The sequence below is a fragment of the Elgaria multicarinata genome, chromosome 23 (assembly GCF_023053635.1).
Source record: "Elgaria multicarinata webbii isolate HBS135686 ecotype San Diego chromosome 23, rElgMul1.1.pri, whole genome shotgun sequence".
NCBI lineage: Eukaryota > Metazoa > Chordata > Lepidosauria > Squamata > Anguidae > Elgaria > Elgaria multicarinata.
Genome location: NC_086193.1, coordinates 3,220,989 through 3,245,640, shown reverse-complemented (window position 1 = coordinate 3,245,640; position 24,652 = coordinate 3,220,989). Strand labels below are relative to the sequence as shown.

General features: G+C 49.3%; 2 protein-coding genes across 2 annotated transcripts; both read left to right on the top strand.

Annotated features, from left to right (window-relative positions):
- The first annotated feature begins 368 nt into the window (after nucleotides 1-368).
- On the top strand, nucleotides 369-12,765 carry LOC134413182 (perilipin-3-like). The gene is made up of 7 exons (XM_063147310.1): nucleotides 369-495; nucleotides 1,977-2,172; nucleotides 4,080-4,162; nucleotides 6,038-6,548; nucleotides 9,213-9,412; nucleotides 10,954-11,085; nucleotides 12,133-12,765. Exons 1-7 carry the CDS (start codon nucleotides 448-450, stop codon nucleotides 12,763-12,765), a joined length of 1,803 nt encoding a protein of 600 aa, XP_063003380.1. The 5' UTR covers nucleotides 369-447.
- Nucleotides 12,766-18,212: 5,447 nt separating this feature from the next.
- On the top strand, nucleotides 18,213-24,541 carry TICAM1 (TIR domain containing adaptor molecule 1). Its single transcript, XM_063146904.1, has 2 exons — nucleotides 18,213-18,311; nucleotides 21,988-24,541. Exon 2 carries the CDS (start codon nucleotides 22,176-22,178, stop codon nucleotides 24,204-24,206), a length of 2,031 nt encoding a protein of 676 aa, XP_063002974.1. The 5' UTR covers nucleotides 18,213-18,311; nucleotides 21,988-22,175; the 3' UTR covers nucleotides 24,207-24,541.
- Nucleotides 24,542-24,652: the final 111 nt, after the last annotated feature.

Below are 24,652 nucleotides of genomic sequence, written 5' to 3'. Positions count from 1 at the left end.
CATTTAGAGGAGCCCAAAATCTGGAGGTATGACAGCCCACGGGCTTAGACAAGTGTAGAAATGGATTAGCCAGATCCATATGGATCAGTGGCCACTGCCCAGGATAAATGTGGCCCGTGACAAAACGCTGAAGCATTCCTGCTTTGCATTCCACCCTTTCCAAGGAAATGCCAAAAGTACAGACGGTGACGGTGAAGTTTAACTATATCTAAATAAGCACAGTGACAATTCAAGAAGCAGTGTGTTGACGATGACACAGACATTCTGGCATTGGTAAACGAATGAACCCACATCATGTGATAAAAAGCCATTACCTTGATTCAGGCCAAAGGAGATACAACCGAATTCCGTGAGAAGTTGCAATCCAGCAGCTTTGGGCTGAAACCGCCCTTTGCTAATCCGTTTTCCTGGGTTTTGGCTCCCTCTACAGTTGTGCTGGACTTCGCCATGGCCACGGATGTTAAAGAAGACAGCCCTGAGGCTCCAACGACAGAGGTAGGTAGAGATTTATTTATTTATTTATATATTATGGCATTTAATTTTATTTATTTTATTATTTTATTTATTACATTTCTATACCGCCCAATAGCCGAAGCTCTCTGGGCGGTTCACAAAAATTAAAGCCATCATAAAACAACCAACAGGTTAAAAGCACAATTACAAAATACAGTATAAAAAGCACAACCAGGATAAAACCACGCAGCAGAAATTGATATAAGATTAAAATACAGAATTAGAAGAATAAAATTTAAATTTAAGTTAAAAATTAAGTGTTAAAATACTGAGAGAATAAAAAGGTCTTCAGCTGGCGACGAAAGGAGTACAGTGTAGGCGCCAGGCGGACCTCTCTGGGGAGCTCGTTCCACAACCGGGGTGCCACAGCGGAGAAGGCCCTGCTCCTAATAGAAACCTGCCTCACTTCCCTTGGCAGGGGCTCACAGAGAAGGGCCCCTGTGGATGATCTCAAAGTCGGGCAGGTACATATGGGAGGAGGCGTTCCTTCAAATAACCTGGCCCCAAACCGTTTAGGGCTTTAAATGTTAATACCAGCACACCTTTCCCCTTCTAAGGAGCCCAATGAGGTGTACATAATCCTCCTCTTCCCCATTTTATCCTCACAACAACAACCCTGTGAGGTAGAGGTTGGGCTGAGAGTGTGTGACTGGCCCAGTCACCCAGTGGGCTTCCATGGCTGAATGGGGACTAGAACCGGGATGTCCCGACTCCCAGTCCAACCACTACACCACACTGGATCTATGCACTTGCGACCATGCAGTATAAATATGGCCCTGAAGCAGAGATGGTGCTATGCCTGTAGAACTCCACAACGCCATTGTCACCATCTGTTCTTCCTCCTCCTCCTCTTCCTCAACATGGCTCCTTCTTGCTTGCTTGACATACAGAAAACTGGGGAGCAAGGAGACCTGCTCTTCCTTCTCTGCACCCCTGTTGTCTGGGCCAGGGTGAGAGGCAGGTACCCACACACACCTGCCCTTTGCACCACCCCTGTCTAGGAGAGTTGTCGCTTCAGCGAAGAGGCACAGGAGACCTCAGGTTTCTGGCCTGGCTGGGCTAAACCCTGATACTCTGCCAGGAGGCAGGTTGGATTTGGGGAGTTGTTAAGGGCAGCCCAACGGGCAAATTTCACCCGGGTGGGGGGCGCACACAACTCACGGGGAAGTGGACAGTTCACGCCCCATTTTTGGAAATGAACGAACCGTTGCACAAACCTGTGGGGCGTCCGCTCCTGGAACGCCGTGTTCCGTTCCGGTCGCTGCGTCTGCAACAGCATATTGTAAAGAGTCAGAAATCCCTGGACACTCAAGTTCCAAAATGAAACAGAATTTTAAAAAGTGAAAAATTGAAATTGGGAAACAGTCACAGGCATCATCATCATCATCAATTTATTCCTTACCCGCCTCGTGGATCGTGTCCTGGCTGAGCCTGAAATACTTTCTCTTCTCCGTTCTCCTCAGAGCGTTGTGACCAGAGTAACCAACCTCCCTTTGATCAGTTCCGCGTACGACATTTGCGCCTCCATGTACAACTACGTCAAAGAGAACCACCCACTCATCAAAAGCACCTTCAACGTGGTGGAGGTGGTCGCAGCCGTGGTGGTCGGGAGCGTGGCCGGGGGTGTCCGACCGGTTCTCAGCTATCTTGGGCCCCAGGGTGAGTACAGAAATGCTGCCACTCGTGAGGGGAGAGGTGGGACAGGAGAACGGGGAAACGCCTTTAGTGGAATGCCTCATGCCTCTGGCATTCCGCTCAAAACGTGGCTCTCAGCGTCCAGTGTCTGGATTACTGCAATGCGTTATACGTGGGGCTGCCTTTGAAAACGGTCCGGAAACTTCCACTGGTACAAAATAGGGCAGCCCGTTTACTAACAGGGACTGAGCAACGAGACCACATCACGCCAGTCCTTTTCCAGCTTCATTGGCTGCCAGTCCAGTTCCGGGCCCGATTCAAAGTGCTGGTATGAACATTTAAAGCCCTAAATGGCTTGGGGCCAGGTTATCTGAAGGAACGCCTCCTCCCATATGTACCTGCCCGGACCCTCATCCTCAGGGGTCCTTCTCCGCGAGCCCCTGCCAAAGGAAGTGAGGCAGGCGGCTACCAGGAGCAGGGCCTTCTCTGCTGTGGCACCCCGGCTGGGGAATGAGCTCCCTAAGGAGGTTCGCTTGGCACCTACATTATATGCTTTTAGACGCCAGGTGAAGACCTTTTTATTTTCTCGGCATTTTAACAGTCTAGCCACTTAATTTTAACTTTGCTGTTTACAATTTGCATTTTAAATCTGTCTGAATTTCTGCATTGCGGCCCGGTTTTATCCTGGTTGTGTTTTGAGATTTTATTTTAGACTATGCTTTTATACGGTTCATTTTATATTTTGAATGGTTTTTGTGGTTTTAATTTTTTGTAAACCGCCCAGAGAGCTTCGGCTATTGGGCGGTATAAAAATGCAAAAAATAAATAAACAAATCAATAAATGTTGGGCGCTGAGACCCGGTGCTCATTCCGAAGACTGCTCAGGTTTCTAGACCTCAGGGCTGAGACAAGATATTTGCAAACGTGCATGTAGGGCTATGCCTTTACACCTGCCACTCACTGAGTAAAAGGCCCCCAAGTTTAAGGCCGTTCATATATTCCATTTTATGCCAAACGTGCTTTTGAACTACTCAGTACTGTTTCCAACATGGTTTTATTCTTAGTTTTGTTAGTTTTATTCCGTGAGCTGTGTTCGTGTCTTTTTATATGAAAAAGGTGGGATATAAGTGATTAAAAGAAGCAATATCAAATAAATGACAGTTATTACTTTTTTTAAAAAATGTTCCACCTTGTATAGGGTGACCCTATGAAAAGGAGGACCGGGCTCCTGTATCTTTAACAGTTGCATAGAAAAGGGGATTTCAGCAGGTGTCATTTGTATATATGGAGAACCTGGTGAAATTCCCTCTTCATCACAACAGTGAAAGCTGCCCTCTTTTAAATCTGGTCACTCTAGTATAGCTCCTGCACTTCAACTGTTGTGACGAAGAGGGAATTTCACCAGGTTCTCCATATATACAAATGACACCTGCTGAAATCCCCTTTTCTATGCAACTGTTAAAGATACCTCCTTTTCATAGGGTCACCCTACCTATGGGCACCAATGGGCCCGTGGGAATCTTCCTGGGCACGGTCTAGGGTGACCGTATGAAAAGGAGGACAGGGTTCCTGTATCTTTAACAGTTGCATAGAAAAGGGAATTTCAGAAGGTGTCCTTTGTATATATGGAGAACTTGGTGAAATTCCCTCTTCATCACAACAGTTAAAGCTGCAGGAGCTATACTAGAGTGACCAGATTTAAAAGAGGGCAGGGCTCTTGCAGTTTTAACTATTGTGATGAAGAGGGAATTTCACCAGGTGCTGCATGCATACAAAGGACACCTGCTGAAATTCCCTTTTCAATACAACCGTTAAAGATACAGGAGCCCTGTCCTCCTTTTCATAGGGTCACCCTAAATGATTTATGAATGAAATAATTTGTGAGAGACAGGCCAGGAGCTTTAAAATCTGTCTTGTTTACTTCTGGCTAGTTAACACCGTGAATAACTTTGCCTCCAAGAAACTGGATAAACTGGAAGAAATCCTTCCATGCCTTCATCAACAGAGTTATGAGGTAAGCGCACCTTAGCTAGACATTTCTCAGCAGAAATGCTTAATTGTGTGTTTAAAGGAGGGGTGTTGGATAGCTTTAACACGCCCAGTTGTTATTTTAATTTTGTATTCGTTTTATATGTTTTTAACCAGTTTTATGCATTTTATTGTGATGTTGTATTTAATGTTGTCCCCTGCCTCGATCCACAGAGAGAGGTGAGTAAGAATAAATATTCTATTCTATTCTTTAAAAGAGGGTTGGAAAAATTCCTGGAGGAGGAGGCTATCCTGATGGCTACGTTCAACCTCCAGTATCCGAGGCAGTAAGCCTGTGTGCACCAGTTGCTGGGGAACATGGGTGGGAGGGTGCTTTTGCACCTGTATTCTTCCAGTGCAGCCTTCCTCAACCTGGGGCGCTCCAGATGTGTTGGACTGCATCTCCCAGAATGCCCCAGCCTGGGGTTTCCTTGTTGATGGCTGGTGGGCCACTGCGTGAACACAGTGCTGGACTAGATGGGCCCTGGGTCTGATCCGGCATCAGGGCTCTTCTGATGTTCTTATGTTTACAGTGCAATCCTTTGCGTGTCTACTCAGAAGTAGGTCCCGTTGAGTTTTATGGGGCTTACTCCCAGTGAACTGCGTAGAGAATTTCAGCCTTTGTTAGGTAGCCCAATCATGTATGTATATATATATATATATATCTCCACTCAGAGATTCTCAGCTATTACACAGTACAAAAATGCAATAAAAAAATAAAAATGAAGAAGTTTATTTATTTATTTATTTATTTATTTATTGCATTTTTATACCGCCCAATAGCCGAAGCTCTCTGGGCGGTTTACGAAAATGGGGTAGGATCCGCTCCTCATCATGCTTAGAGTAAACCCATTGAAATCAACGGGGTGTTGCGTAGCCGTGACTGACTTGCCCCATTGCTGTTAATGGGTCTAGGGTCTAAAACTGAGTTACTGGCAATAAGAGCTTCAAGCTACGATAGGCCGGTATATTCTGTATTTTGGCCCCACCCTCTTTTGGTTAGCCCCGCCCCCGTTGCGTTCAGCTCCGCCCACCGCTGGATTGCAGCCCCTGAATCCCACCATCTTTCATACCACACACACAGATTTCTTGCACAACAACAGCAGGGAGGTAAGAGCCTGTTCCTGTTCCACACAGCCTTAAGGGACAGTGCTGTATGGTCTTTACATAAGAAAATCTGCGGGGTCAGACCCAGGGTCCATCTAGTCCAGCACTCTGTTCACACAGTGGCCAACCAGCCATCGACCAGCGATGAACAAGCAAGACATGGTGCAACAGAACCCCCCCCCACCCATGTTCCCCAGCAACTGGGGCACACACGCTTACTGCCTTGGATACTGGAGATAGCACACAACCATCAGGGCTAGTAGCCATGGATCACCTCCTCCTCCTCCTCCTCCTCCAGGAATTGATCCAACCCCCTTTTAAAGCCATCCAAATGGGTGGCCGTCACTACATCTTGTGGTAGTGAGTTCCATAATTTAACTATGTCTTTGCCTGCCAAGAGCCTCGTGTGGCGCAGAGCGGTAAAGCAGCAGTTTCTGCAGCCGAAACTCTCCCCACGGCCTGAGTTCGTTCCCAGCGGAAGCTGGTTTCAGGCAGCCGGCTCGGGTCGACTCAGCCTTCCATCCTCCCGAGGTCGGTAAAATGAGTACCCAGTGAGCTGGGGGAAAGGGAATCACGGCCGGGGAAGGCAACGGCGAACCACCCCGCTATAAGGCCTGCCAAGAAAACGTCATCCCTCCAAGAGTCAGTAATGACTCAGTGCTTGCACGAGAGGTTCCTTTCCTTTCCTTCCCTTTGCCTGCCACCTCAATTACTTTCTGTTGCCTATTGGTTTTCCTCCTCCACCTTCTTCTAGATCATTGAAGACGGCGTCACCTTGACCAAATCGGTGGTTAGTTCCACAGTCAACACAGCCTTGGACGCCGCCACCGGCGCCCAAAAAATCGTGACAAGCAGAGTGACTGAAGCAATAGATCTCACCAAAGATATTGTCCAGGACAGCCTCACCTTGACCAAGTCGGTGGTGGACACCACCGTCAACACCGCCGTGAACGCCGCCAACGATGCCAAGGTGCTAGTGTCTCACAGGGTGGCTGACGTCGTCAACCTGGGCAAAGGGACGGCTCAAGACACCGTTGTCTTGACCAAAGCGGTGGTTAACTCCACGGTCAACACCGCCCTCCAAGCTGCCCACGGGACAAAGGATCTCGTCCTGACCGGTCAAGTGCAGAATTGCGGGGCTGTCCAGGAAGGTCGCGAGATGACCAGTCTCATCAGAGAGGCGTTGACAACTGGGATGGGCGCCATGTTGAATAAGACAGAAGAGTTGGTGGATCACTACCTTCCTATGACAGAGGAAGAACTGGGTAAGAATGGATTTTGATGCTGCAACATATATATTTTTTTATAAGTTCACTTTTTTCATTATTCAGTGTGGGGTAATTTATTGAAGGGGGATTCATTACAATTTGGTTCAGGATTAATTAATTAATTACAAATACAAATCTTATTCACGGCTACCCTGAATGGGTTTTAGCCGAACACATATTATCACACACATTATTACATAAAAAATTAAAATGAGCCGAACTCTGGACAGCAATTAATCCCATCAGCACACATCTTCTACAGTAAACACATCCCAATTTATTTGTTTTATTTATTTATTTTATTTATTTATTACATTTCTATACCGCCCAATAGCCGGAGCTCTCTGGGCGGTTCACAAAATTTCTCATTGTACTCTGTATATCTATGGTATATCTATTGTTTACAATCATCCACCTGAACGTGTTCCTTCCTAATTTTTGCAGCTCTTACTACAAAATAGGCCAAATTCAGTAGGGTCGATTTCTCTGCCGTTAGTCGGTAACCTAATTTCGTTTGGTCTGTTAAATGCACCATAGGGGCCAAATACCTAGCTAAATATTTATTCCTAGGGCCATTGTATAATCTGCAGTATAATACATAGTGAACAGAGTCCTCCACCTCTTGTTCTCCACAACAGCAAATTCTTTGATCTCTGGATATATTATTAAATCTTCCTTCTCTACAATTCGTCTGCATGGTCTGCATTCCCAGGCTTGTAAGAGCTTTGCGCAAGACTGGATTCGTAATTTCAATTAGGCATTTTTCTTCTCTGTGGTTTAATTTTATGAATGGATAAATATTGGAGAATTTGGAAGCTTTAATTGCATCAATATCAAGAATATCAAGGACATCAGAAGGGTGGATTCCTGCCTTGAGCAGGGGGTTGGACTAGATGGCCTTGTAGGCCCCTTCCAACTCTGCTATTCTATGATTCTATGATCTAGGGAGGTGGTGAGCTCTTACTAGAGGCCTTCAAGAGGCAGCTGGACAACCATCTGTCAAGGATGCTTGAGGGTGGATTCCTGCCTTGAGCAGGGGGTTGGACTAGATGGCCTTGTAGGCCCCTTCCAACTCTGCTATTCTATGATTCTATGAAGAGCCCTGATGCTGGATCAGACCGAGGGTCCATCTAGTCCAACTCTCTGTTCACACAGGGGCCAACCAGCCGTCGGCCAGGGATGAACAAGCAGAACATGATGCAACAGCACCCATCCACCCATGTTCCCCAGGGATTCATTAATTAATTGCAGGGGGTTCATTAAAATTTGGAGCAGGATCTGGGTGGGAATTGGGAAATTAATTGGGCTGATCCACCCCCTCTTGGTTTGCGTTTGGGTTGGCACTCCTGTCAATTTTTTGAAGCTCTGATGTTGCTATTTTTAGGCGTGCCTGAGAGCTGGGGGAATCTACCAACCACTATTTTTTGCATTCCCCCCCCCCACAAATTAATTTTAACCGCAGAGGAACGACTGATTTGGGGTGGGCTATAAATTAATGGAAAACTTTATTTTATTTGAGACCATTTGGATGAGCAATTAAGTGCCTGGCTTTGCCATTTAAATAAATCCGAGTTATTATTTCTCCCTAAATATGAAATCTATAGGTATGAAGTGGCACATGCAAACTTTATGCAAATTCATACCCTATGGGCGTGGCCCCTGAATCATTTCAGTGTCTAGCAAGGGCCCTTCTAATAGCTATCTCAATTCTGCAAGTGCGGATAATGAAGGATCCAAACCAGTACGAGAAAGGCTTTGGGGATTATTTAAACCAGCGTTTGCAGGGCTACAAATAATCTTTAGGGGAAAGAAACACTAAGTGGCAGATGGGACCCTCAAAACAGCCTAGTGAGGAGGACTGACAGTATGAATCAGCGACAGAAAACTGGGTAGAAGAGGGAATGCAATGGAGTTGCCTGCAGGAGGGCCTGGCTGGCTGGAACCCTGAACAGGAGAGCTACACACTGCAACACTTGGTTAGAAAAAAACCCCATCCCAAACACACCCAAACTTACCATCATGACGACAATGTGAAATTTATATTTAAAATATCAACTCACCAACGACATAGAAGTTTTTACATCTCTTGTACTTCCTTCCTTCCTTTCTTAAATCCTCAAGTTTTACATGAACACAATATAACAAAGTAATGGTAGAGATCGCCTATAGTACCAGGGGGTCGCAACTATGTTGGCCTCGTGTGTGAAAGCTGGTTTTGTGGGGTGGGGGGGGTGTCCAGGGGGCACTGAGTAGGGAGATGCACAGACACCTACTGGGGGGGGGGGGGGTCACTGAGTAAAGGAGGGGGCTGGAAACTCCTCATGCTCCTAGTGCCCCCTAACATGACCGGTCAGGAATCAGAGAGAAGGGATTCCTTTGGTTATCTCCATCTCTCATTGGAGATAACCAAATGTCTGGCAGACTGTCAGAAATCGTTTGGCGGGCCACAGGCGGCCCACGGGCTACACCTTTTGCACCCCAACCTCTACTGCACGGTACACGTCGGGGGTGATTCTCTCCGCCCCTTTCTCCAACCAGATTAATCCAAGCCCTTCAACGCCGCCCATAGCACCACTTTCGTTTTTGTTTTTAAATACAATTTGGGAGAATCTGTCAGGGGAACACTGGCTTACGCTCTCCTGTTGTCAACTTTTCCCTCAGTTAAGCTGGCCGCGGAGGTCCAGGCCGGCAGCCCAGCTTCCGTCGACGAGCAGCAGCAAAACCAGAGTTATTTTGTCCGCCTGGGTTCCCTCTCTAGTAAAATCCGCCACCGGGCCTACCTGCATTCTCTGGACAGGCTCCTGCTCATAAAGGAAAACACTCAGAATATACTGTCCCAGCTCCAGTTAGTCATCAACCTGGTAAGTCCGGCTTCTTCGCCAATTCGTGCAGTCCTAGCATGCGCCCCGGTTATGTGACCATGTGCCCCGTTTTGCACATAAAAGCATCAGAAGAGCCCTGCTGGATCAGATGAAAGGCCTATGTAGTCCAACGTCATGTTCACACAGTGGCCAACCATTTGGGAAATCATTTTGAGGACACTGAAGAGTGGCCAGGGGAGAGTGACCAGGTTGGTGAGGGGTCTAGAGACCAACTCCTGTGAGTAATGGCAGAAAGAGTTGGGGACGCTTAGCCTGCAGAAGAGGACATTTAGCCCGGAGAAGAGAAGATTGAGGGGAGACATGAGAGCACTCTTCAAATACTTGAAAGGTTGTCACACAGGAGGGCCAGGATCTCTTCTCGATCCTCCCAGAGTGCAGGACACGGAAGAACGGGCTCAAGTTAAAGGAAGCCAGATTCCAGCTGGACATCAGGAAAAACTTCCTGACTGTAAGAGCAGTACGACAATGGAATCAGTTCCCTAGGGAGGTTGTGGGCTCTCCCAATTACATTTTTTTTAGTTTGTTCAATTAAACATAATTGATGAACTTGATCCAGTGATATCATCTTTTCAAAGTCTGATAGGCATTTAGCAAGAATATTAGATATCACATTTAGTAACTAGGGTAGAGAGTACCTCACTATTCTGTAAGTTCTTAATGTGATGGATGGGCTTGATGAAGTGATACCAGTTTCCCAATGTCTGGTTTCAAGTCACTTAACATGAGTCTTAAATCACCACGTTTAGTAATCTGGAGTCGATTTCTTTGCTTGGAGAGAAGTAGGGAGACCACGCTAAAACCACATCCCACCAAATATGATGATGGAAATGCAACCAGGAGCTTCTGAATCACTCTCCATAGTGCAGGGTAGTGATCAGAAATTTCCTTCTGTAACCAAAACTCCTGGTACGATTCCTTAAACTTTGGCTTCAGCTCAATGTCATTTTGTAGCTCAATTGGCCCCTCTAAATGGGAAGCACCCGCCATAGAGAGAGCACCTCTGTTTTGCAGCCAGCATGGCGGGGCACACCAAGCAGGGTATGTCTCTTCATTAGCGTTTTGGTGCTTTTGAAACATTTCAACTCACCGTTAAAAGGACTCTTCTTAAACGGTATTAATACATGTGTGGATTCTTCCCCTATATGGCTTGGGACCAAACTACCTTCTCCCATAAAAATGTCCCCGGGTTTTAAGACCTTCTGGAGAGGCGCTTCTCGGAAAAAAACACCTCTCGAGTGCCCCCCTGCCGCCCCCTTGCCTCTTAGCGCCCCCCAATGCAATCCCACCACCCCAAAGGGGGCAGTATCACCCATTTTGGGAACCACTGATTTAGACGCACAGGGATTCGGCCATGACCAGCCTGGATTTTCGGGCTGCTGTAGACACGGCCTAAGTTTTCAAATAAATAAATAAATAATCAATAAATGCAAAAGTAAACCAGTGCCGTTGCAGAAATGGTTGGTTGTTTTCCCACACTCTTTTGCTTCCTCCCCACCTCCACCCCCACCCCCCCTTCGCAGGTTGAACACCTCAAGGAAGGTGTGGGGCAGAGATTTCAGGAGGCTCAGCAGAAACTTAACCAACTCCTGTCTGAGTGGTTCCAGACAGAGCCGGGAAAGAGTCAGGACACAGGAGGAGACACACCGCCAGAGGTAAGCCCTCGCCCCTGTAGTCTTCAAAAGCAGTCCTACAGGAAGGCCGCCATCTTTAATAATAAAAAAAGGGGTGCGTCTGTCTGTCCGCCCGCCAGCACCAGGCCGTGAAACCGAGACACCTGTAATCTGGCACGCACGTTAAGGGGATCGGAGGGGCATGTGCACCTCCGTGTTAGTTTGACGTTAAAACGCATTGCGTAATTTTAATTTCAAATGGAGCTATACATACTAAAACAAAACAACTAACCCATGGAAAAGTATTAAGAAACACTGGGTAACGTGGGAAATGTACGAAGTCCTTGAACGACGCAGACGTCAGCAAAAACTAGGAGTATCGTTCCTACTGATAAAACTTGGCACACCGCCATGCCTTGAAAAGAATATCAAGAAGGTTGAGCCTTGAAAGATCAAATGTGCATAAAATAACCATTGTAACCACAGAACGGGGCTCATACGCCCTTGCTGGTATGGGCCTGAGGCAATTGCATCAAATAAACGCGTTTTGGGAATCTTACCCCACTTCTCCATCTCAAAATTGACTCTCAGCTGGGCAATGAACTTCCTCCAAAGACAGAACCGGTCTTTAAGGTGGAATCCTGCATTGAACAGTGGGTTGGACTTGATGGCCTTAGAGGCCCCTTCCAACTCTACTATTCTATGACTCTTCCTGCTCTTACCACAGTAATATAAATATTTAAGACTTTAACAAACGCATAAAATTGAAATGCAAACTAAATCGTCCACGAACAGAAAACATACCGCTATCCCAAATGCGTTTCGACCCACAGGGTCTTCGTCAGTGGGATATATATATATATTTACAGCATTCTAGCCTCAAATACAAAAGATTTTAATTAACTCAGCGATTCCATTTGGACCCAGCGTTGGTTCCTGTGAACCTTATCTGTGTCTGTCGGCTTGAGGATGAGTCCGAAAAAAAACGGGGGACTTAACGTTCCCTCCAAAAACCAGGCGGCAGCATTGTCTATTTATAATAATAGCAATAGCAGTAGTAGCAGTGGTGATTTTGCGTTGTCTCTGCAGGTGGAATCGCGCGCCCTCGCTATGCTTCGCACCATCACTGAAGACCTGGCTCCGGCCTACGTGCAGCTGGTATCAAGGATCGGGGGGTTGCCCAGCCACCTCCACAAAAGGATGGACAAAGCCATCTCCAACGTCCGCCAGCTCCACGCCTCCTTCTCTTCCGTTTCGTCCATCCAGGACCTGCCTTCCGGCGTCCTGGCTCAGAGCAACGCCAAAATCGCCCAGGTCCACGAAGCCCTGGACACGCTGGTGGACTACATCGTGCAAAACACGCCCCTGAACTGGATCGTGGGGCCTTTCCGGCCCTCGGCAACGGAGACGGAGGATTGCCAGACAGGCCCGCGGGAGACGCCGACGGAGCCGGGGGACGCGGGCGGAGCGACGGTCACAGCGTCCGAGGTGGTGGAGGAGTGGGTCACGGCGCCCAAGCAGATGAAGGCGGTGCGCAAGTCGGCGAAGAAGAAAGAGAAGACCAGGGAAGCGGAAGACGCCGCCAAGGCGTTCCCGGTGGAGGAGTTCCCGGAGTGCCACTCGCCGAGGAAAGCGAAGAAATTGCTAGAGGTCGGGGAGGAGGCGAAGGCGAACAAGAGCGCGCTGAACCAGATCTCTGAAGTTGCCGAGAAGGAGCTTTAGGAAGAGGACTCCGGAGTCCTTCCCAGACATTCCTCCAAAATGACTCCACCGCCCTGAACCCCACTGCTTCTGCCTGCCAGTCCGCACAAAAAGAAGGGCTTGGGTTTCGCTGCCGTGGGGGAAAACGGCTTCTGGGCGAGGCCGTTCTCCTGCCTCTTTCAGGGGCTTTTGGGGGGGTGGGGGGGGGTGGCTTTCATATTATGACCTGGCTGCGTTTTCCCCACACTTCTTCTGCCTTTTTTTTTCTGATCAGGAAAACAAGGCATCAAGGAGGAAAGGATGGAAGAGCTGCGTGAGGCCTGTGGTCGGCAGCACTTGGAGGCCGCTGTTGAAGGAAAGGAAAATAACGTAGGGTGCTTGGAGCCCAGACTAGCCACTCCCAGTAGAGGGTGCCTTCTGCGCACTGAACACGCCTCCTTCCAGTCAGGACGGGGCTTCTATGAAAAGGGCTGGGTCCAAAGGTGTAGTGGCAAAATTTGGAGTGCAGGAGTTCGTCATGATAGCCCTCATAGCCACACCCCCAAGGAAGCCGCCATAGCCACACTTCCAAGGAAGCATCCAAAGCCACGCCCCCAAGGAAGCATCCAAAGCCACGCCCCCAAGGAGCAGCCATAGCCACGCCCCCAAGGAAGCAGCAATAGCCACACTTCCAAGGAAGCATCCAAAGCCACGCCCCCAAGGAAGCAGGCATAGTCACACCCCCAAGGAAGCAGCCATAGCCACACCCCCAAGGAAGCAGCCATAGCCACACCCCCAAGGAAGCAGCCATAGCCACACCCCCAAAGAAGCAGCCATAGCCACACTTCCAAGAAAGCATCCAAAGCCACGCCCCCAAGGAAGCAGCAATAGCCACACTTCCAAGGAAGCATCCAAAGCCACGCCCCCAAGGAAGCAGGCATAGTCACACCCCCAAGGAAGCAGCCATAGCCACACCCCCAAGGAAGCAGCCATAGCCACACCCCCAAGGAAGCAACCATAGCCACACCCCCAAAGAAGCAGCCATAGCCGCACTTCCAAGGAAGCATCCAAAGCCACGCCTCCAAGGAAGTAGGCATAGTCACGCCCCCAAGGAAGCAGCCATAGCCATGCCCCAAGGAGCAGCCATAGCCATGCCCCCAAGGAAGCAGCCATAGCCATGCCCCAAGGAGCAGCCATAGCCATGCCCCCAAGGAAGCAGCCATAGCCACACCCCCAGGATATATATTACTTCTTTTCTATCGTTCATATTAAAAGGAGGTAACCCTCTGGGTTACCACGCCCCCAAGGAAGCAGCCATAGCCACGCCCCCAAGGAAGCAGCAATAGCCACACCCCCAAGGAAGCAGCCATAGCCGCACTTCCAAAGAAGCATCCAAAGCCACGCCTCCAAGGAAGCAGGCATAGCCACACCCCCAAGGAAGCAGCCATAGCCGCACTTCCAAGGAAGCATCCAAAGCCACGCCTCCAAGGAAGCAGGCATAGTCACGCCCCCAAGGAAGCAGCCATAGCCATGCCCCAAGGAGCAGCCATAGCCATGCCCCCAAGGAAGCAGCCATAGCCACACACCCAGGATATATATTACTTCTTTTCTATAATTCATATTCAAAGGAGGTAACCCTCTGGTTAAAAAATTCAGTCGTAAAATGCCAGCATCCTAAACAAACGAGGCAACCACAAATCTCACAATTACGTTCACGGCATGACTACAGCTCTGTGTGCTGTTACCTGGGAGGAGGCCCCGCTGAGCTCAGCGGGGCTTACTTCTGACGGCACCATTTCAACTTGGCCTTGAGCTGTAACAAATGCCCTTCAGCCAGCTGAAATGCAGCCGTTCGCTTTGAACGAGAAACGTCAACGAACTTGCAAAGATGTTCCCATTTAAGCATTAGTGCGAAGTAGGGGCTCCATCAAAGAAAAGCAACAAAGTATCTAGCCTCTGCTGGATTATTTTTCCTCATTCTCCGGCTTCTCAGCTCCCGGTTTTGGAGGGGTCTTGGGCAAGGCACCCCCATGGGTGCCCTCCCTCAGTAAATCCTCCATACCGCCATTATCACCAGCTGCTCTTCCTCTTCCTCCTGGCTACCACTTGCTTGCTGAGCAGGCAGAGAGCCAGTGAGCAAGTGGGCCGTGGCGTCTCCTGCTCCTTCTTCTCACCACCTCCGGGACACCCCTGGGCGGGTCGTTGCACATTCTAAAAGGAACTCTTCTCGGGTGTAGGGCTGCAGCATGGCGCTGGTTTTAATTCAGAAACCAAAACCCAAAAAATGTGTCGGCTACCCCAAGCTTGGAAAGCACTGATTGAACTAGAGTAAGCGATATCTTGCGCAAGGACTGCTCTTTCTTTTCTGGGCTGATGGGTGTTTATTTATGTTAGAGAGAACTCTGCGTCCGGATTGTCCCCTACCCCGGGCCCCTTTATGTGAAGCCTGTGGCTGTTTAGCTATAAGCAAGTGGTGCTTCTGTCATCCATTCTTGCAACCCACCACGGAAGGAACTGGGACAGAGTGGAATCCGAACTCACCCTTCCTTGAAAACCGAGCGTCCTCATCAGTGCAGAGCTCAGCATGGAAACCAAATGGAAGGCCGAGTGTTTTCGAGCGAAAGGCTTAGCGGAAAAGGCCGGTTTGAGAAGGGATTTGAAGGTGGGGCCGCGCGAAAGCAGCGCTGTTCCGCTGTTCTAGGGAAACAGGTGGTGTCTGGCTATGCTGGACTCCGGTGAGCTAAATAGCACGGGTTCAAGTCTTCCGTGTAGCTCCTTGTCTCTCTCCCTTTGCCCTGCAGGAAAAAATAAATAAACATAAAATATATGCAGATTCCCTTCCTTCGTGTAATTCATTCCGTTTTTCGTAGTACAAAGCTGTTTTTCTTTGGGCACACTTGCATTTCTCCCTTGTTTTCAAGCACATAAACAGGTCTAGCAGGAGGAAACTTGTAATGAAATCTATGCAGATTTATTAGCCGGAATAAACCTCTGCTTAGCCCACCTGCCTACACGCTCCTCTTGCAGCCAAGAAGAAGAAAAACGGCCCACTTATAAAAAGTTTCTCTCCCTATTCACCCGGAAGTAGTTTCTGCTCGCCATAGGCAACTAGGAGTCGTTTTTTACCAATCTGGGTGGGAAAGAGTGTTCAGCGAGGCTCTTGTGTTCAGCAAGCAAAGTTTTTTAGCACAGAAACTCAGCGTGTGTGTGTATGTGTTTTAAAAAAATATGCAAGTTTCTCGCCATTAAGTCAAACCTGCCTGCGGTACAGTCCTTCCTCGATTGTACGACTTCAAATTGCCGGCGAGAAAAAAGCGTGTCTAAATATTTTCTCACGTGTATTTTCATTTAGTTACTTACCCCATTTGTGTCCTTCCTACTGGAACCCATGGAGATAACTGCTCCTTTTAAGCCTCCTCACAACAACCCTGTCAGGTAGGTTAGGCTGAGACTGTGGAATTGGTGCACACTCACCTATCACGTCTGAGCAAGGATTTTAACTCAGGCATCACGGCTGGGACAGGGACAGGAACCAGGAGGCACGGAACAAGCCAGGAGACAGTACCAAAGGCAAACCAGGCAGCGAGATTGAAGCCAGGCAGCAGAAATGAAGAATAAGGTAGCCGTCTCCAACTTCAGGCCCTCCAGATGAGCTGAATGAACGTGGGGGGACATCAAAGACGAACAACCACGTCATCTGCTCCTAAGAGATACCCAAACCGTTCAGTGGGCATTTTGATAGCAAATAATCAACAACTGGGAAGTATAAGAAACCAATCATTATAAAGGGAGCAATTCATTTTTGTGAACCGCCCAGAGAGCTTTGGCTATTGGGCGGTGTAGAAATGTAATAAATAAAATAAATAAATAAAATAAATAAATAAAAGACACAATTCTTAATCAAGGGGGGCAATTCATAAAAAGCAATTCAAAGTAAAGGGGGCATTTCCTGAAAGAAGCAATTCATAATAAAGGGGGCAATTCATAAAAGAAACACTTCGTAATAAATGGGGCAATCCCTGAAAGAAGCAATTCAAAATAAAGGGGGCAATTCATAAAAGAAACAGTTCGTAATAAATGGGGCAATCCCTGAAAGAAGCAATTCAAAATAAAGGGGGCAATTCATAAAAGAAACAGTTCTTAATAAATGGGGCAATCCCTGAAAGAAGCAATTCATAATAAAGGGGGCAATTCATAAAAGAAACAGTTCGTAATAAATGGGGCAATCCCTGAAAGAAGCAATTCAAAATAAAGGGGGCAATTCATAAAAGAAACAGTTCGTAATAAATGGGGCGATCCCTGAAAGAAGCAATTCAAAATAAAGGGGGCAATTCATAAAAGAAACAGTTCATAATAAATGGGGCAATTCCTGAAAGAAGCAATTCATAATAAAGGGGGCAATTCATAAAAGAAACAGTTCGTAATAAATGGGGCAATTCCTGAAAGAAGCAATTCATAATAAAGGGGGCAATTCATAAAAGAAACAGTTCGTAATAAATAGGGCAATTCCTGAAAGAAGCAATTCATAATAAAGGGAGCAATTCATAAAAGAAACAGTTCGTAATAAATGGGGCAATCCCTGAAAGAAGCAATTCATAATAAAAGGGGCAATTCAGAAGAAAGGGAAGCACAAGGAGCCCTGTGCGCACACCACAATATCCAATCATTTTGCTGCATTAGGAACACAGAAATTAGCGTTACCCCAAGTTGGGGCATCAGTCCATATAGCCTACATGGACTGCCAAGACTTCTGATGGGGGTCTTTCCCAACCTCCCTGGAGATCCAGGATGTCGCTTTAATTCAAGAACTGCAATTTTGCCATTGTAATATTTTACAATGAGGACCATGAGGACAATTCTATGAGGACAATTCTAGTCCTCATGGTTCTGTAAAGGGCCAATTTAAATAGGAACACAGAACACTAGAATTATACTTATTGGCCTGCCCAGATCAGTAGCGTCTACACGACTGTTCGCAAAACCCTCAGTTATCAGCCCTCGGTTAGGTGGGCCTGCTCAACCCCGAGGGGGAGGGACGAAGCACAGTTCCCAGATGCCACACCACAAACCATGGGTTATGGTTTCCCCAACCCAAAAGGATTCTGGGAAGTTTGTCTCAGCGAGAACTCTCAGAATTTGGTTAGCTAGTCTCCAGCCCAGCCTTGGCCAAGCTGGCAGCCTCCAGATGGGCTGGACTATAACTCCCATGGTTCCCAGCCGGCACTGGCTGGGGACCATGGGAGTTGTAGTCCGGCCCACCTGGAGGCCGCCGGCTTGGCCGAGCCTGGGCTGAGAAGTCACATCCGAGCCAGGAAATAGAAACTTAAGTTGAACTTTGAAGACAGGAGACCCACGTGGCGTTTTGATCCTCTTTCTTCCTGCTCTATTTTGGTTGGCTTTACTCCTCCCTTGTCCATCGTCAGGGGGAGGAGGAACAGGCTGGCTGGGTTTCTGTCTTTTGAGAGTGACGCTTCCGCCTCTCAGTTCCTCTTCCTCCTCTTCCTCCAGCCAAGCTGCTTTCCCAGGCACTGTGAGGCACTGCTGCCAAAGCCAGCTCAGAATTCTGCAACTTTTCTTTGGCGGCCGAGGTAAGCCGTGACACTCAGAAGGGGCCTGGGTTGTTCCTCCACAGCTCTAGGAAAGGGAGCTGGGCTATTTGGAGCTCAGAGAGAGAGAGAGAATAATCCTGTGGCTGAATGCATTGTTTGCACACTAAAGGTTCAATGTATGGCACCTCCAGATAAAACTAGCAAAACACGGGGAAGCAGTTCCTTGGTCCAAAGACCAGTGACCAAATCAGGTCCTACTAAACGACGTGTACTCGGGGTCTGACCGTGCCGGATTCCTATTTCGATCAGGCTTTTCTTCAGAACTATGAGGAGTGGAGTCTTTGATGTTAGGGGAAGAGCTGTGACAAGCCCGTCCCACGGCACCTCCAGGTAGGAAAAGACCCTGCCCTGAAACCGAAGACAGCCGCTCAGACATGTTTTGGACAACAACTCCCATCACGGCTATTCTGGCTAGGGCAGATGGGAGCTGAAGTCCCAACCACCTGGAGGGCACCAGGTTTGGGGAGCAGAGAAGCTGAGCTGGTACTAAGCTGCTTCCTGTGTCCGCCCGGCGTTGCTCCGGTGCCCGCCCAGCACCCAGGATCGCCGGAGATATCCACCACTTCCTCCCCGGCCCACCAAAGTCCGCTGTCTCCAGCTACGGACAGCCTAGCTGTTCGCCCATCAGGGCTATAGTAGTAGCCACGATGGTGACAGGATAAAAGTTGTGCAGCTTTCCAGTTCCAAGTTGGAAAGAGTAATTCCGAAACTTAGAATCATAGAATCGCAGAGTTGGAAGGGGCCTACAAGGCCATCGAGTCCAACCCCCAGCTCAATGCAGGAATCCACCCTAAAGCATCCCTGACAGATGCTTGTCCAGCTGCCTCTTGATGCCTGGAGTGCATAGAATCATAGAATAGCAGAGTTGGAAGGGGCCTACAAGGCCATCCAGTCCAACCCCCTGCTCAATGCAGGAATCCACCCTAAAGCATCCCTGACAGATGGTTGTCCAGCTGCCTCTTGAAGGCCTCTAGGGTGGGAGAGCCCACAACCTCCCTAGGTAACTGATTCCATTGTCGTACTGCTCTAACAGTCAGGAAGTTTTTCCTGATGTCCAGCTGGAATCTGGCTTCCTTTAACTTGAGCCCGTTATTCCGTGTCCTGCACTCTGGGAGGATCGAGAAGAGATTCTGGCCCTCCTCTGTGTGACAACCTTTCCAGTCTTTGAAGAGTGCTCTCAAGTCTCCCCTCAATCTTCTCTTCTCCAGGCTAAACAGGCCCAGTTCTTTCAGTCTCTCTTCATAGGACTTTGTTTCCAGACCCCTGATCATCCTGGTTGCCCTCCTCTGAACACGCTCCAGCTTCCAACTTGATAGATGGCTTCCAATACCTGCAATCCTGGCGTGCAGAAGACGGGGCAGAGTGACCTCCTGTTGCTCCAGGGGGAGGACTAAAACCAAGGGGTGGAAACGCCAAGGAATGTAAAGTGTTTCAGGGTGGAGCAGGAGGCAGTGGGTTCTCCTTCGCTGGAGGTGTTTAGCAAAGGCCGGGTGGCCACCCACCCAGGGACTTGACTTGCCAAAGGGTTTGCTTCAAAGTAGCGGCACGTCATCGACATGATGCAGCCGCCATTATGAAGCCATCCGGGGGCAAACCCCGGAAACTCTGCTGAAAAAAAGTCGGGCACTTACCCCAACTTTTTTGTCTGTGGAGGCGTGTCACAGCTGACGGTGCCCTGACTGGTTGCCATTAACTGGACAGGGAAGGGGGCGAACCTCCAGGAGCTCAGACGAGCCCTGTGCCTCCTGGTAAATAAAATAAAAAATAAAAACCGGGGGGGGGGGGGGAAGGAATAAGCAGCCAGAAGGAGGTCAGAGAGGTGGTTCGGGTGCCCTGCGTCCCTCTCTCCGTTCTCATCTGGCTGCCTCGTTCTTCCCCCTTCCCTCCTGGCGCTCAGCGCAGCGGCAACTCCGCACTTGCGTTCCTTCCCGTGCAGATGCCAGGAAGGAGTGCAAATGTGGGAGTGCGACGCCTCATGGCACCAAAGTGCCGCTGTGAAGACGGGGGGCCAGGATGCTAGAGCTGCACTTTGCATTGCAGCGGCTGCATCGCATAGGGGGTCAGACTACATGACCGCCAAGGTCCCTTTTAACTTCACGATTTAAAATTTACATTCCACTAACTTGAATGTTTGTTTCCCCCTTGTCAACTTTAATATTACCAGTTCTGGATCCTGTTATCTTTAGGGAGCTCAGAAGCCAGCAATAATGTGCGTGTGTGTGTGTGTGTGTGTGTGTGTGTGTGTGTGTGTGTAAAAACACACACATCTAGATAGAGAATTTTAAAAAGTGATACTTAATATTGCCTTAAAATCCATCCAGAAAGAGTTAAAACCAGGGCGTGTTTCATTTTCTAAACAAATCCTTCCAAGGTAATGTTGACAAAAGACACACACTCAATGTCAAATTCTGAAACGCAGCCAACACGTTTCATTTATATTTGCAGTGGGAGGAGGAATAATTTTGGATTACGAGTACAGAACTAAGCAACAGGGGGGGGGGATTTTAGGGAGATGCCCCCCTCCCAGTTTTACATCATCTGCAAATTTGATGAAGATTCCCCCCACTGTCCTTCTTGGGTGGGTGTGGTGTAGTGCCATTTTCCAGCTACGTAAAGACACACATTTGAAGAATGTTAGAAATATAGGTGTGGAAGTAAATTTATAGCTGAGCTTGAGTCAGCAGTGTGAGAAAGGCTAACGCAGTTCCGGGCTGCATTAGAAGAAGCCTTGCATCAAAGATGTGCAAAGTCCTTATTCCTTTCTACGTGACGCTAGTGAGACCACACCTGGAGTATTGTGTACGATTCTGGGCACCACCTTTCCAGGACATGGACAGGGTTAGAACAGGTTCAGAGAAAGGCAACAAAGGTGATACAGGGGCTTCAGGACAGACTGAAGGAACTTGGGATGTTCAGTCTGGAGGAAAGAAGACTGAGGGGAGACGTGTTAGCAGTGTTCAGGTACATCACAGGATGCCACAGGGAAGTTGGTGAAGAACTATTTCCCATGGCCACAGAAATTAGGACCCGAGATAATGGGTAGAAGTGACAGCTACTTAGCTTTCGATTAAATAGATGGGGAAACTTCCTGACGGTAAGATTTGTACAACAGCGGAGCAGGGCTACTTAAAAGATAAGGCCTTGCCCTTCCGGCTCAGAAATCTAAAAAGCCACGACACAAAAGTGATGAGGACGGAGGAGGAAAAAGCAGCAGCAGCAAAGTTGGGCGCCAAAATGACATTTGCTATAATGACCAGCGGAGATGGAAAAAATACCAGGAGCAAGGAGGAATGGCTGGCGCAGGGTGATTGTTGGGCGGGGAGAGCCAAAGGTAGCTGTTGTTTCAGCAAAGGCGATGGTGTGGCCCTAGTAGAGCTCTCTCCCTCTGCTCCGCAGCCTGATGGGGAAAGGAAGAAGTCGCTCCACCCACATTGGTTCTGGCTCCTGCCATGGTTGGTGCTAGCCTTTGTGGATCAATGCCCCCCACAGAAAACATGATTCCCCACCCCTGGTCTATGGGATGCTGGAATAATTCATCTAGGGGGGTCTGACGGGAGTAGTCAGTATTGCATCTTGAATCCCGTTCCGTCACGTGGGTTGCCCAAACTCTGCTAGAGCTGTGTTCAATATCCCTCCCCTCCTTTTTAATTTGCAGATCTGCAGAGCACCAAACGAACGAAAGAAGGCAGACTCGCCCTGCCTGGAAGGATTCGTGAAGATCGAAGCAACAAGACAGAGAAAGAGTTCTTGTTTGGGAAAGGGTCGATGATTCATCATGCCTAGCCTCAAATCTCTTGGCACTGTGTCGAGCCTCTCCCCTCTGTACCGCTGCCACTCCAGGTCATGACATGCCCTTCCCCTGGGGCATCGCCTTGCCGGCCGTTTCGCAAGATGGCAGAGAGCGCTGAGGCACGCCCGAGCATGGAGGGGATTTTGGGAGTCTTAGCCCGGGTCCCGGAAGACCGGCTGATCCGCTACAAACACAAGCTGAGCTGCATGCGGCAAGACCGAAGGAGCTGTCAGCTCCTGCACGCGATGATCCTGTTGACCCTGAGACGAGAAGCAGATGCCCGGGTGAGCCTGGAGGCTTTTGGGGATGATGCCGCTGCGGCCTGTATCTATCGGAGCCGCTGGGGCAGCCGTGAAGCAAGCAGGACCAATCCCATTCCCCCAACAGAAGAGGCAGGAGTGGCACTGGCCGTGGCTCGGATCTACTCGCTTCTGGTAGACGAGAAACTCTGCAGTCCCCGGACTCGAGATGGGGCCTACCAGGAGGCCTTCAAAGCCTACCAAGTGAGCGGCATCCAAGGGGCCAAGTTGAAGAGCCTTTCGGACGAAGCTCAGGAGAAGTGCGGGCTGGATTTTATGCTGACGGTGGCGAGCATTCAATTTGGCGCTCCAGGATCCGGCGCAGAGGGGCCTCTGCCTCGGGCAGCAAGGACTCCTCCCGTGCCGATTAACACATCCTGGGATCCCTCGGATCTACGATCCACCGGCAGCCCAACCTCCCTTCTCAGCCACCTAGAGATCAGCCAGTCCTTGACGGGGCAGTTCCTCACCGACGTAGTTGACCACTGCGGCATCCCCGAGACTGGCAACCCCTGTGGAAGTCCTCCCAGTCCCTCAGCGACTGTTGGTGAACAGGGAGCTGGTTTTGGCTCGCTGGGCAATTGCTACCCCGAGAGCCCGGTGCAATGCCCCGCACAAGCCAGGCAGCCCCCCCAAAGGGGGGCCACTGATTTCTATGGCGGCCATTCCCATGTGTCGGTTCCGACTCCCGTTAAAGTTGTGCAGCCTCTGGAGGCAGTTGTTCAGCATCCCGTAAAATGCACGGAACTCCCAAGCACGGGACAGCAGGATCTCGGAGGAAGCGTACCCTCAAATCGGCAACCCTCATTGACATCGCGATGCGGTTCCGGAGCAGGTGACCTCCAAAGGGGTGTAGGGGAGTCCCCTTCCCCGCCACAAAGCACCGGCCCCAGGGGACAGTCTCCTTCAAGCTCTGCTCCTCCTCCTCGTTCGGCAGACCCCTCGTCAACAGATCCGCCATGCGCCGAACAACCCTTTTTCACTTTCGTGGTCTTGCACGCCTCTGAAGATGAGGCCATTGCCTGCCGGGTGAAGGAGCGGCTGGAGACCATGGATGTCTCCAACGGGGCAACATTTAGCGAGGATTTCCTCGTCCCCGGGCACGGCCAACTCAACTGCTTCCAGGACGCTTTGGACAACGCAGCCTACACGCTTGTGCTCCTGACGGAGAACTTCAAAGGGCATCTCTGCGCCTACCAGACCAACGTAGCCTTGATGGACTCCTTCAGCCGTTTCATGAAGAACCACACGGTGATTCCGTTCGTGCCCAAGGAGAACCCCATCAAGCGAGCGGAGATGCCCATCCTGTTGGCGGGGCTGGTGCCGCTGGACGAGAACTCGCCCGTTTTTGCCACGAGGGTCAAGAAAACATTTACAGCGGCAGCAATCCGAGAGAAGAAACGCGCGTGGAGTTTGATGAGACAAATCCAGGAGAGAGAGCGATTGCAGGAACAGCAACGCAATTACCTGCAGGCGCTCCATCGCCTGGCTGCACTCAACGTCAACCTACCGGGCTTTGCTGGATTACAAGTTCCCCCTGGTCACGTCCCGCAACCATTTTCCCCTCCAACATTCACTGCTCCTGGGATACCCCAACCTGCACCTGACCTACCCTCCCTAACTCAACCACTGATGGTCTCCATGTCAGGTGGTCCTCAGCCCCATCTCATCATCCAGCACGCCCAAATGGTTCAAATCGGAGACTACAACCACATGCAAGTGGAGAGGACCAATGCGGTGCTAGGCACCGACGGTCAAGAGGCTGGCGAGGACTGGCGGATGTAAGACTTGAAAATGCCCCCTTGATTATCAAGTCCTTAAGCTCCATCCAATGAGCGTTTTATTGCCTGCTCGTTACTGGGCACTCATGAAGTTTGCTCAGGTCCCTCCCATGATGTTTTCTGCCTCCCGCGTGCCTTCCGCCCCTTCTGGCCTTCCTCGCACGACAAAAAAACCCGTGGTTAAGTCCGATGTATTTTTAAACTCGGAATTGCTGCTCTCTCTTGCTGTGTGCAGGAGAAGTAGCGCCATTAGAGCAGTGGACTCAATGGGCCTCATGCTCTTTGGGTACTTCCCCGAAGTAACTGAGGAATGAAAACATGGACGGAGAAGCGATGGTAGGGAGCGTGTTTCCCCCGGTGTGATGGAGCTCCTTATAAAAATAATAAAAATAATAATAATATACAAGTAAAATCAGTTCCGCACGCCCTGTCCCTAAAAGGGCATTGCAG